At 32.8% G+C, this 14,947-nt stretch overlaps 2 protein-coding genes across 2 annotated transcripts; both read right to left on the reverse strand.

Annotated features, from left to right (window-relative positions):
* Nucleotides 1–3,886: 3,886 nt before the first annotated feature.
* On the reverse strand, nt 3,887–7,820 carry LOC111410422. The gene is made up of 2 exons (XM_023040738.1): nt 6,754–7,820; nt 3,887–4,159 (listed from the first exon to the last, which is right to left on the reverse strand). Exon 1 carries the CDS (start codon nt 7,675–7,677, stop codon nt 6,787–6,789), a length of 891 nt encoding a protein of 296 aa, XP_022896506.1. The 5' UTR covers nt 7,678–7,820; the 3' UTR covers nt 3,887–4,159; nt 6,754–6,786.
* Nucleotides 7,821–12,475: 4,655 nt separating this feature from the next.
* LOC111410423 lies at nt 12,476–13,118 on the reverse strand. Its single transcript, XM_023040739.1, has one exon. It carries the CDS (start codon nt 13,022–13,024, stop codon nt 12,605–12,607), a length of 420 nt encoding a protein of 139 aa, XP_022896507.1. The 5' UTR covers nt 13,025–13,118; the 3' UTR covers nt 12,476–12,604.
* Between the last annotated feature and the right edge of the window lie 1,829 nt (nt 13,119–14,947).

Here is a 14,947-nt window from a genome sequence, read left to right on the forward strand (position 1 = left end):
ATAACTTGAAATTAAAACAGAAAAAATATATTAAACTATAAATGGAAACCCTTGCTAGTAGATATAAAAAAAAATTACGGACGATTGAGAAAAGAAAATTTGTTTTTTTGTGTTGCAAAGTCAAGCACGAGCGGAAGTATAATAATAGTTGTCTTGGGGCAACAATTATGACATTAATCCTTGATTAATTAATTAATTAGTCAATATATTTATAACATAATCTTTTCTTGAATCATATTATGTACTAAGGACACGTTTGGCACGTCTTTTAAAACGTCAAAAGTTAATTTTAAGATTAAGAAATTATCTTGAACCAGTTTTGACAATTTTTAAAAAATGTTGTCTTATCAGAATAACTTTTAGAGAAAACATTTCTATAAAAAATAAAAATAAAAGTAGAAGTTGTACCAAACAAGTCCTAAATGAACTACGCCACCACATTTTGTTTTATATCTAAAAGATTATTTATAAAGTCCACTTTAATTTCATGGATGAGTATGCAAACTTCACTACCTTCCTTCGTGACCCCCTTATCCCTTTCACAAAGTCAATCATTCCTTAATTTGGCAGCTTGTAAAAATGGTTATAATGGTTAAAAAAAATGAGCTCACACACACTTTTTTTTTTTTTTTTTAATGATTGTGGATGTGGGCCAACTTACGTGCACCTCGACTAATTCACGAGACCGTAAAATTTATAATCAGGTACTCACCTCAATAACCTTGAAGGACTCGAACTGGTGATCATTAGGAAGCAAACCTAAGGCCTGATCACTTAGCTACCTTCTCAGGATTACACACACCTTTTTTTATCATAAAAATTATAAATTGGTTGTTCTGTCCAAAAAGTTTGTGGAAAGACTTTTCAAGGCAAAAAATAAATAAATAATAAATAAAATCATCTCGTTATACTTAAATAATGTTCATTTTTTACCCTTATTATGTGTCCTACCAAAAAAGTGGCTCATTTGAGCGCACCAATTTTAAAATTTGAATGCTTATTTGAGCTTTTAGACAAACCAAATTGCTCGATTAACTTAATAAGATTTGATACTATATGAAGACACATGAGTCAATTTTAGAAAATCAACTATGTTAAGAGAAGTAATTCAATCTTTTATACGTTGATTAATTGGTGTGACTTTTACCCTAAACCATCTTAAGATAGTGTAATCCCTTTTTGGGTACAATTTTGGAAATGAAGGTTGGAACGATGTCATAAATGGTGTGTATTCTTGAATTAACGTGAAGTCAAATGAGAGATTTTCTCTCTGTTATGATCAAAATAAGATACCAATAATCGATAAAGTAATGCAAAGTGGAGCACCAAAAACTCGAAGAATCTGCTTAATTGTTCATATTATATTCCTATTATAGGAAATGGCTGCATTATGCCTGAGTTTGTGATTGTTGTAGACAATTGGAAGTGCATTGCACTTCTAATGAGCCACCTATTCGATATAATTATGCAAACACTTCCATGCATGTCCAACAATGAAACCTTTTGCATGTTAAGTGCTTGCCAAAACTCAAACAAGATTAGAGCGAGAAGGATGAAACGTACGAGTATTTGACAAATTTTACGTGATAGGGAGATTTGATAAGGGCGAAAACTAATTTATTCGGAAGATTGATTAGATGAGATATACTTTATGACTGTAGTTAAATATCACGATGTTTATAAGATGAATGCAGCGAAAGTGTTAAGGATAATGTGTGATCGTGGATATGATAATGAGAAAATAAGAATATACATGCCAAAAAAAAAAAAAATGGTTAAGTACCCGTATTTCTATATGGCAAACATAATAAATTTTAAAAACCAGTAAAATAGAGAGGAATCGGCCAGTTTTAAAAGAACAAAATTTATGAGCTTCTTTTTTTCTTTTCTTTTTTTTCCCCCCATTTTTTCAGGAATTTAAGTGACAGAATAACCCACTTTCAACTGTCCAGCTTCTTATGGTGAAAGAAAGGGAAATAGGGACTTGTTCGGGAGTAATTTTGAAAACTGATTTTTTGACCGTTAGAAAGAAGAGTGGGTCCTATTTATGAGAGAAGAATTCAAAAATGACGGTTGAAATAGTGAAACAACATTCAGCAAATTGATTTTTTGGTGAGAAAAATTACTACCAAACATGCACTAGATGTTTGAAAGGAGATGGGTCGACTCAATAAAAGCACGGCCTCTAACCTTTGCGGGCTGGCTCATGGACTAATATGCCTCAACCAATGGGCCTCATAATATTGCCTTGCTCAATTTGAACCCCAGGCGAACAAGCTCACTCGACCTTGTCACCTACTTGACTATATTTGGCTAATGTTTATAAATACATAAATTTTTTATCCATATTTCATGAGATTCATAAATACTGTATACTTATTTACGACTTATTGTTATCTATTTATAATTTAAACGACTTACGAACACTTCTTAGACGATACCTAAAAGTTCTCTACTTTGAAAGAAAAAATGCATTTTCAACTGAATACTGCAGGATAAAGTACTTCTTGACTAAAAATAGTTTTTTAAAATTACATTGGAGAAGCTGAAATTTTGATTTGAAAGCTCTACATTCAACTTTTATAGGGAGTCAAATTATATATAATGGAACTTTTAAATTTTTAAATATGTCCAAATTATTAAAAAAAAATTTAAAGTAAAGTAAAACAGAAATTTTTTTATAACTCTCAACCCCAACAAATAAAACCGTAGCCTCTCCGACCATTATCTTTTTTATTTCTCTCTTTTTTTGCTTACAAGTCATATTTATCTGGTCCATGGAATTATATGCAAATGTGTATATAATTTATACTAAAATAATTGTGTTAATATTTTAATTAATATATTAATTTTTTATAAATTTTATATAATACTGAAAAAATAATATTACACAAAATAATCATAAAACTATATAATACATAAATAATGCTTAGTTAATTAATTATGTAATATTGTTACATACTTTGAATTGACATCCAAAAACAATCAACGTTTTCTTAACCACGACTCTTTTTGAAAAATCTCTAGTTTTAAATGCTTCACTTACAATAGATGTACCAAACGGAATCTAAGAGCCTGTTTGAGAGTTTTGGAGTACCGCTTGTTAACTTTTTTAATGTAATAATTTTAGACATTTATGAGGGGTTCGATTTTGGATGATTTTGAATAGTGATTTTTAAAACAATCTAATCCATACTGTGAATTTATTATCAGTTCTAAAAGTTCCTTGAAAGAATAAAATTACATGCATCCCCTAATAAAATTTTCAATTTTATAATTTCTTATAAACATATAAGTAATTTTTAACTTAAAAGGTGAAAAAATTTGTACTTTTAAATTATTTTTTGCACATAATTGTTTTTTGTTCTTATAAATAACTTATAATTTATAAGTGATTTTTGTCTTAGTAGTAGTAGTATTTTTACTTTACAAGCAATTTTAAACATAAAAGTGTATTTTTATGTTATAAGTAAAATTTTTAGTTATAAAGTAATTGTTTTGCTTTTAAATAAATTTTTTAATTAACATATTTTTATTTACAGGTTAATTTTGAACAAAAATATGTGAATTGAAAATAATCATTTTTCAAATGATCACACTGAAAGAGAATTTGAGAAATAATCAAAATACACTGATTTAGTGGATTGAGAAAGACGTCAAGGCCCAAAAAACGAACAATTATTATTATTATTATTATTATTATTATTATTATTATTTATTTTTTTAATATAACCTCACATAAACGGTACAACCCACAAACAATCAAACCCGATGAAAAAATACCTACCAAGCAGGCCCTAAGAATCAAATTGTTCCATGCAACCTATTCAAGTCTAATACACTAACGGATGAATAAGAGACATCGTTAAAGCATTGAAACCACAACTGAATAAGCACACAACATTATTTGGTCATTGCTTAACAAAATTTATTGCATAGAATTCACAAGTTCTATTACAAGCATTGATTTTGCTTACGCCAATGAAGAACAGGGATGGTACAAGGGGCAATAAAAGGACAAGAATTGCACTTTTATGACCAAGAATGGCGCTTATATGTTATCAAACAGAAGCATGGTCATCCATGGCAAAAATTACACTTGCCAGAACCATTATTGGCGATACGATACCCTTGCATGACCATGACGACTATACATCACCTGCAAACACAAAGGAATCGGCTAAATTCAAAATCGGAGTTACAAGATTCAGCAGGACCAAGTGACATTACCAGAACATAGCTGCTTTCCGTAATCATGGACTCCGAACAAATTCTAAATTTCTATAAAAGTATTTCACCAGATAAATAAAAATCGGTTTCAATGTAATCTAATGCAGCCAAAGCAGTAAAAGTCAGAAGCCAAGGAGGATAGAATAAGATGCAGTTACAAAGAGAACAAATCAGTTTAAGAAAAGATAAATCAAAACTTGATACACTATAACATTAAAAAGAACGCACATATAAATGATAACATGTATATGAAATATTAACTGAAAGATACCTAACGTAATCTTACAAACATAAAATGAAGAGGAATTCCAAAGATAGTAAGACCAAAACCCGATACAATATATTCGGTTCAATCTGAAACAATCAAGCATCTCAAGAAACAAGAAAAGTGATTGGTAATAACTAGATATACTGTGCTAGATAGAAACAATTACCACCATTCTGACAAAACACAGGCCCCTACCAACCCATTCAGGCAAAATATAGATGCCTGAAACTTCATTAGCCGCACTATCTCCATATACATTTATTTACCACACTCATCTGCCAGCGTGTGTTTTGATGTTTCATGCTAGTCAATAGTCAATAAAAATTCCAGAGCCACGACCAAAAAAAAAATGATAGTGCCAATATATGATTAGATGGCTGAGAAGATAAAACATATTGTAATAAAAATGTAAGCACTAGATTTCTTCATTCCTTGTAAAATGCTCTATTTAAATCAAGAGTGTAAACATAAAGCACAACAAAAAAGCGTATTTCAGTGAGGGATCAAAAAAATTTCTTAGAAATCTACTCTGACCTATTGAAAAAGAACATATAAATATGTGATAATGAACTAAAAGCATCAAGATTTCTCTGCCATCTTGCTCGTCACACTTTACTATTGAAATCAGAGAAAATTTCAGACTATGCCCACTCAGGCTACACATAAAGGCAAGAGGTCCACATTTAATTCATAACTACATAAGGTCTTAGTGGCGCATGAGATTTCTTAGAGTTCTACTTCAGCATTACTTCCACTCCCAGATTATCAGTTGCAGTATTAACTGTGCACAAAATCTTTCTACAGAAAGAAAAGTGAAAACTTTCAATCTTCACAGAAAATCTTTTCCATAAAAAAGACCTTCACAAGATTGTAATGTTCATGACAGAAGCTTTATAGTTTACCCGTATGACTTAAAAAATAATAATGTGAAATCCCAATTGGCTTCAATAGGTGATAAACGTCGCAACCTATATTCCAACTTTGACACCTTCCATGCAAAAGCAACTAAAACTAAAATTATGGGGTCAGTATAAACACCCTATTATTATATACACGTTATGTAGGGTTTCCCTTCTCATATCTAGCTTTCTTGTTTGCGTTTGATAACCAAAGTTTACTTCTTTCAACCTTTCAACAATAATTCATTCAAGCGAAAAAATGCAGCCAGGTGCAGATATTAATCAGTGCATTGCTAGATTATCAGCTCACCGTAATCCTACCACTAATCTTATTCAGGTATCTGCTGTTCGATTTAGCTTTCATTTTCTTATTGGAAAATGTAATATGTCATCAGCCTCCGTTGAATATTATTTTCCGAAGAATTGATCATGATCCTGGGAATTTGAAAGTTTAATTAGACACCCGCGTTTTCTTTTTAATTCTTTAGGTGCCTGATATTTGTGCCTTTCATGCTTTTCTTCGCAAAATTGTAGAAAAGGAATGAAATTATTTCTGACTGAGGTTGATAATGTGAGTAAAATGTGATCTAAAGATGGAGGGCAGTTCGAATAGGCGGGCCAACTGTTGGTCAAAATGGGGATCGCCAAGATTTTCTAAGAGTCTTATGATCTTTAGATTTTCTACATTTTGTCCATCTGCTCAACAACTCAAATGCAGCCAAGGTAATTAGTAACTAGTGCACATACCAAAAGAAATAACTATGGTTTTCCCAAAATAACTTATGGACAACAAAATGCTTTGCCAAAGATGAGATAGATATATATTAAGCCAACTTCAAGTAGATATCCTTATCAGGCCATAACCTAGGCCTCTAAAACATAAATATGACAGAGAAAATAATATCCAAATTAAAGCTCAAAAAATCAAGTTCTTTCACTTCTTGATCATGCTCTTTGACGGTTTTAAGGTGAACAAGACTTCACAAGAACCAAATTAATTTGATAATTTCCAAAAAAAAGTTCAAGGATATTAGGTTCTTTTTTTTAGCCGAAATTTGTATAAGACATTGTGAGTTGTCCATTAAAATCAAGACATTGTTGGCAGTCTCAATATGCATGACGCTACTAATATTGCATGACTCCCTGAAACTAAAACAACAAATAACTAAATTTTGCGATGCTAAATAATCATTGTTCTTATGCAACATTTTATATTATTATCTGGAAGGAGTAAAAAAATCTGCAAGCATAGCACTTCCAGCATTACATGGCTTCCCAAAGAAATAAAGCATGTAATGATAAACCAATCACCTCCAATATAAAGCAATGGAAATTTGAAAATTATGAGAATTATACCTCTAACTTTGCTGAAACGGAACAAAACCCGAATCACAGCAGCACATTATCACTCCTTCCTCCACCACCACTACTTTCCTCCACCGGCCCCCTCGGCCAACTCGACACAGTCTCCACACTATTCTGCCTCCCCAAAACTCCCTCCCCTCTCTCCACTTCCCCAATTTGTGTTGGGGAGAACAAATTCTCCATGCTCCCACTCGCAACATTTTCTTCCATTATCCCCACTTCATCCCTTCGACGCCTCCTTGCAATGTGTCTAAGAGTATTCCTAAAACCGAACAAATCAACCTCATCCTCCACCAATTCCTCAAGTCTCACAAACCCCACATACGTCCCCCCACCATTCAACCCCTCCCTGCACTTCTCCTCATTTGTTGGCAACCTAAACCGACAAACCGGGCAAGAATTATTAATCTCGAGCCACGGAACAATACAATCCGCGTGATAGGTGTGCTTGCACGGCATCAATTTCATGGAGGCATCTAAGCGAAACGGGTCCTTACAAATCGGACACAACATATTGGGGTCATCATCGAGCATTTCTTGGGTGATGGTAATTTCTTGAAGGGAATCTATGGCATATTTAGGGGCAGGGTTTGAGTGAGAATTGGTGGTGGGGGCGGTTGGGGCTGTTAGGTGGATGAGGCGGTGTAGGTAGGGGCTTGTGAGGAGGAAGTTATCATCTGGGGCTGTTAAGGAGGGGTGGGTCGGGGTGTCAATGGTGGGGGAAGGGGCAAAATAGTCCATCTGTTCAAGGGAATCGTCCATATGTTCAAGGGAATCGTGATGGCAGTGAGGGCAGAGGAGGGCATTTGGGGTTGGGGAAGGAGGGAGGCCGATGCTCATATCACATTCGTGACACCAGTAGGCGTGGTGGTTGAAGAGGCGGGGCATAGCTGTGGAGGGGGAGGCGGAGGACATGGCGGCGGCGGTGGCGTCGGTTGTTCCTGTTTCGATGGTTGTGGTGGGAGGATTGATTAGTTGGTGCTGCTTGTAGCTTTTTGGAGGGTCAGATGTGCTGTACCAGTAAAGGACATGGACTAGAGGGACAATGGGGCCCAGCGTTTGTTAGGGCGGACATTGACATTGACATCATATCCCGGCCATATTCAACGTGTTTGGCAGGGTAAATTTCATGTCGATTGTGTAATTAGCCCCGTTAAATTCCGCCATACAAATAAAAAATATCATCGTTATTCATCACATTAAGTCATCATATTTGACTTTTTATCTTTTGTGTAAATCTCGTAACGACTGTATTTTTCATTCGTATTTTTTGAAAAATGAAAATCAAACGGGACCTAAATTACAATCATGCTACTTGTTGTGTAATTAATTAAATTTCATATTCAATTAATTTTAACTTTAAAGTTTTACGATTTTATATAATTTGTAGCTTATCGTCTCTTGAATTGACAAATATTAATTAGTTGATAGACACACCAAAAGTAATATTCTATGTGATCGTTGTGTTATACTTTATAAACGAAAATGATAGAATAAGAGTTATGACATATATATATATATATTGTGACATGGTTATCGATTAAGGCATTCTCATCAATTTGAAAAGATGCATGTGGGAAGTGGAAAAATTAGGAACTAAATTTAGTCCTTGTTTGGTGTGAATTAAAATCTGATTTTTAGTTGATTTTGATAAAAGTTGATGAAATATGTGATTAAAAAGTTGTGAGAATCATTAAATATATGGTTAAAATTAATTTTTGACTTTGATTTAAATTAAAATCTGAATTTTAGTTGTTACCAAATAGGGCCTTAAGTTTACGATTCAAGCTATTTAAATTGGAGATGTTCCAATTGAATCTAAATTAAAATTCAATTACTCAAAAAGACTAATTAAACCCTCGTTTGATTCCCATTCCCTAGCCACAAAAATGAAAAATATGAGTCATATGACCGTTATCCATCATATCAAGCCATCATATTTAACTTTTTATCTCTTGTGAAGGTCCCGTAACGACTATATTTTTTCTTCTCATTTTTGAAAAAATGAGAATCAAATAGGACCTAAATTTGAGAATCATTTTTAGGATAATAGATTTTATAATAGTGATTTTTTAGAGAATGTAGGGTAAATGTAAAGAAAAGGTACAGGTTTAAGTGTATAATTATTTTATTAGAAAAATGCGTAGTTAAAAATGAGCCAGAGAAAAATAAATTTTAAAAAATCGAGCTCAAGTTACGAGCTAAAATCTAGTGTTCTAGTTGAGATTTTCGTTAAAAGTTCAATGAAAGCATATAAAATTTACAGATAATAGCAATTGTGGTTTCAAACTTTTCACTTTGTAGCAACTTTTATCCCAACATTTTATTTCTTGCACCTACGATACCAAACATTTTACTTGTGTGCAGCCGAAGGACATATTCCATCCTTATGTCCGTTAGTTGATCAAGAAATAGCCCTTACATTTTCCTTAATGGGTGTAGCGATTTTTTTGTATGGTTTCCATCCAAATTAATCGTTAAAAAGGTCAAATTTTTTATATTAAGACTAAATGTCAAGTGCCATTACTTTTGTTAATTAAATAAAATGAATAAGTAAAAGGAAAATTTAAAAATATAAGATAAAAATAATAAGTCAACTAATTTTACCAACCAATTCTCTATAAAGTATCTCCTTTGCATTAGAAAGTGTTCCACTAACTAAACGATCCGTAAAACGTATAGTAGGTTTTAAAAGTTAGGCCCGTTTGTTGCCTTTGGTTTGAGGCTTTTTTGGACTACAATATCGTGAACTACGATATCGTACATTTGGTATTATCTTATTTACCTTATTCATCCCATTCATATTTATGTCATTTAGGTTGAAGGTTACTAAGGAAGAACATTCTCATTAACTGTATCCTCTAATAATCTAAATAGCTTTTCAATGCTTCATTCTCCTTTGTCATCACCCTCTTCTCTTAGAAAATCTAATGCTTCTAAGATGGAATATCTCCACGAGATCTCTTATTTTTGAACCTCATAAAGTCCCTCTGACAGATATACCACTTGTAAATTCATACATCCCTTATGCTAAATCCCGTCAGCCTATTATCAAATCCTCATATCACCACAAAAATCCCAAGTTAAAGAATCTGTCCAAGTCGCAAAGTTTGATCAACATCTTCTCCGGCTACGAAGAAGGAGCAATTCGTCACTCTTGAAATCATGGACAGACCCACATGGGGTCAATTAACCCCCACAATTTATTTATTTTTTTAATTTTTAAATTATCCAAAATATGTACATTGCCAAGCCCCCCTTTTTCTAATCTGTAAATTGACTAAAACCTTGTTCATTGCTAGTTTACCAAGCCCAATTGCACAAATCCATTTATTGCTTTTTCACTTGTCCAACTCTAAGTGATCAAGTTCATTTTCTCTCCACTCCTTCACTTCACGTGGGTTTTTATGTACATTGTGACTTTGACCTAAACCTCACAGAGAGAAGAATTCGGGACAGCCATTCATATTTTCAGATTTTCTCTTCTTGCGCTAATTTTGTGATTTTACTTCCGTCTAGATAACAAATCGACAACCTATTTGTTTGATTTTGCATGTTTTTATTCTAAAAAATTGAGGTGTAGCCATTAGTCTGCAAACTTGTAACATTGACATTAATTATTCCAATTGTTACCGCTATGGTAGAGAGGGTATTTTCTGTAATGATTATTGTCAAAAATTGACTGTGTAATCAGATAGTAGATCAATTGTTAAGTGATAATTTGATTGCATATATCGAAAACAATGTATTCATCAATATTAATAATGATGTAATTAAACGAAGATGTTTAGAGTATGAAAACGCGTAGCCTACAAATGTAGTGGTCAACTGACTTATTTTCATTAATGTCGTGTTGGTTTGAAAATTTTGTATTTCACTTTTTGACACTTCAATATCGAACTTTTGGCTCCATCCCTGCTTGAAATTCCTTCTCAATATCCTAAAGTATGGCCATCTAAAGGATATACCCACCTGCATTTCAGAGTTGTGAGATTTTCTCCTACTCTCCATGGAAGAAAATGTCTTCTTTGCAGTTTCTAAAATTGCCTTATTTGATACTTGTTTCTCTAAGTATCAATATGCTTGTATAGGAACAGTTGAGACAACGTTAAGCGCCTGTTTGAACTTTATTTTTGGTTAAAAATGTATTTTAGAATAGTAGATTGATGAAAAATGTGTGATAAAAAAATAGGAACGTTTTTAGATTTATCGCAGTGTTTTGAAAGGCGTAAGGCGTGGCAATACGTGTATGCCAAGCTAGGGGCTGAGCGAGCTTGGGCAAGACATAGGCCTAAAAAAACATAAAAATGTGTTTTCTTATTTTAACATATTTTATTAAATTTTTAATCAATCAAAAAATCATTTAATAATTAAAAATAATATCTACCAGATATCTAAAACAAATTTATAAGAAATTTAGACATTTTTCCAGAGTTTTCAATAAAAAGATAAGTTCCAAATGTAATATTAAGTAGTAAATAAATAGGAATCTTGGGAGATCTTCTTTGTTCAAGGTTTCAAGCAGTTATTTTGAATTTAAAACTGACAAAGTGAAGAAATCAACATTTGATTTCTAACTTAGAGAAATTGTAAATAACAAAAAAAAATGATAATTATGCTCGCCTAGATACGCGTAACCGTGCCTAGGCGCTTATTAACGGTCAACGATGTTCTCAAATTTTAATATGCCCATTTCAAATCTACAACATCTTTCTACTTTGAAGGTTCAAATTCAAATTGTGGGGGTTGTCCCTTCTTCAATTACCTATAGAGCTATTCCCCACTAAAAAATTGTCTACAAAATTCAACATCACTCCCTTGACCATCTCAAGGAATTGAAGATACTTTACTCATTAAAGTAGGTAGTAAGCATATCCCTCTGTACATAGGGAGATGCTGGACGGACATTGTCGACGCCCCTTGGCGCCCTATTTGGCCTTGTCCATATATATTTATCCTTGTACATATTTTCCAGGACAAATTTCTCATTCTGAGTTGATTAAGCTTATTCATAAAACATGGATTAACCAGTTATGAGCAACTCGCAAATCAAACAAAAACTCCACTCAACTCAATGCACTGAATGAGTTAAAATAATAATAAAATAAAAAATAAAAAAAACCTTCTCCAATGCAAGTTGATAGGAACTCCATCAAGATGATGCGATAAATAAAATAGATAATTTTAGATCTCCGTTAAACATACCAAACTCAGCAAAATTTATATATAGAAGCATTGAAAATCAAAATTGAACTTGAGTTTTTAAATCGCAATTAATGTCATATAGATTGAAAATTTTTCAATACCTATTTTTTGTATCCCACATCACGTGGATAGATTCCCTATTAACTTGCATTAGAGATACTTCTTATAATATCTTTCACTTTGTTTTTATGACAATTTTTAAAATAATTTATGATTACATTAAAGATGCTCTTACGAGAGATTGATTGTGTTCTCTTTTCTTTTTATCGTATATTATTTAATTTTAATTTTTCTTTTATATTATTTAACTAAAAGGGTTGCATTTAGTCTATTTATCCAAAAATTGACAATTTTAATGGTCAATTGATTGGAAACATCCAAAAGGACTAATTCCATCAATTAATTGAAAGATTAAGGATGTTCATGCCAAAAATTTAAACCTTGGGGACCACTTGGGCTAGTTCCCATGTCCAGTGATGGCTGCAAAGGAGGTGAAACCTAAGTCTAATTTTTTATTTTATTAAAGAAGGTATTATTGCAACTTTTGTCTGAAGACAAAACTCTTACAAGAACACGAGATAGGGTAAAAACCCAAACTGAAATTAATCTAAAAATATAAAATCTAGACGGTTGAGAATCACCCAGAAAGCTTAGAAGCCTCAAGATCAGCAGCCTGCTTGAGGAAACTCTTATCATCATCTTCAAGAGCCATCTGAATTGGATTAGACCCGAGTCCATCAGCAATAGCCAGCATAATCATCTTCATCTCGGTCCTAAACTCCTCCTTATCCACCGTCCCGCTTCGGTCGCAATCGAATTTGTCAAAAATCGAGTCGTAGAGCTTCGTCAGTTCCTCCGGCGGCGTGGCCACGTCCACCCCGAAGTGGGTCTCGATGAGGCGGAGCGACTCGAAGGCGCGGCGGAGCTCTGATCTTGATAAAACGCCGTCGTTGTTGAGGTCAAGGGAGGCAAAGGCTTCGTCTACGCTTTTTTTGAACCGGGCCTCGTCTTCTACGAACGAACGGACTGTTGAACCGTCGATGATTACAACTCCCATTTCAATTTGCTCTCTGTACTCTGCGTGTGTTTTGGGTAGAAAAGTGGTTGTTAGCGAGAATTGGAGAAGAGGTAGTGGTGGTGGTCTGGTATTTATCCTTGGAAGTGTTATAAGCACGTTTGGCTAAGCTTAAAAGTGGTCAATGTTACTTTTAAATAATTCATAATTACCGAACGGAATATGTTAGTTGTACATAATGCGATAATGCGGTGTCCATCCAGATATCCATTATCGAGGAGGAGAATTCATTTCGAATAAATTATATTTTATTTGTAGTAAGTTTTCCTTCATGTTAGGGGTGTAGACTGGGATGAACAATCTCATGTGACCCTCATGGAAATGTAGCATGACATAAGCTCTACATGTTTTGTTAAAAAGGAAGTTTTTTTTTCCTAGTTGGGAATTTTAATTTGATTTCTGAGTCATTCAACTTTAGGTAGTGTTTGATACTGAGTTTTCCTAAAATATATTATTCTCTCTTTTTTTAACTACATAATTTTTTATTAAAATAATATTACATGTAATTCAAAAAATTTCCTTCTTTTTTAACCACGCATTTTCAATAAATTTACTATTTCAAAATACATTTTTTTAGAAAGAATGTGGTTCAAACTCACCCTTAATTTTGTTTTTCAAACATCTTCAAGTCACATATCATCACCTTCCATCTTCAAACTAATTGAAATTTTTAGTTGACATTTATGATGTACCTGACTTTCACGTAATTGTTACATGACCCCCTAAAATAAAAAATTGTAAGCTACGAGACAAAATTTTTAAATTAGATATGAGATTTTATTGTAACATTTTTAGGATATGACATGACATGGCATACATATATATATTATTATATGTTTGTTTAATAAAACAGTGGCGCTACACATACAGAACCACTCTCACAGGGGGTTCACAAAACAATTGTTCTTATATGTTTCTCAATCTTTGTTTACTATTTGCCAAAAATAAAATTTTGAGTAGTGAATTTTTGGAAAATGTGTAGTTAAAAAATAAGAAAATTTTTTGAATATATGTACAGAATATTTTATTGTGAAAATATGTGATTGAAAATGAGTATGTAGAATAAAAAAATTTGAAATAATAATTGTCAAATAGGGGTTAAGTCGGCTAACTTTTTGAAAATAGCGAGTGGCGGAGGGGATTTTTTTTTTTTTTTTTTTTAAAGTTCAATGCCAACTCGAGGATATTTTAATATTTAAGAGCAATCGGGAACATTTATAAAATTCTGTGGCAACTGAGAATATTTAACCCCCTTATCCTCTCAATTTTAAAATAACATGTCAAAATAATGAGCTAGTTTTGTACAGCTAAAAAGTTAATTAAAATCAATTTTTTGACCATTATTTCACTATTATAATTGTTATTTTTGAATTCTTCTCTCATAGGTAGGACCCGCTTTATCTCTAACGGTCAAAAAATCAATTATCAAAATCTTTACAAAACAAACACAATAATAAATCGACTTTTTGGTCATTTACCAATTATGTATAAAGCTGGGTGTATAAGTCCCATTTTACAAGGCCTCTCACACCTAAACAAATATCTCAAAAACGCCCACCCCTATGCTAGTGAGAAGCCTGTGGGGGTTATGTCCCTGGCACTGTAGCTTCATCCACACCTAAAGGCAATTTTTTCGTCAAACATAAATTTGATCGTAAGAACAATTTATTCGAACATATTAAAAATGTAAAATTAATTTTTTACTTGAAAGGAATTTTACTTTTTAGGCTAAGCAAACATGGTCTATGAGGTGTTAGATGGTGGTGATGGGGTGCACATTGTTTATGGCCATCAAATTCAGTTGCCTTCGAACATAGAATTTTGGAACGTGGATTCGTTTGCGGTGGATGAGAAAACAACTTTTTATCTTTTGCTTTTTGATTGAGAGAATCAAATTATAAGTAT

This window comes from Olea europaea, chromosome 15 (genome assembly GCF_002742605.1).
Source record: "Olea europaea var. sylvestris chromosome 15, O_europaea_v1, whole genome shotgun sequence".
Taxonomy (NCBI): Eukaryota; Viridiplantae; Streptophyta; class Magnoliopsida; order Lamiales; family Oleaceae; genus Olea; species Olea europaea.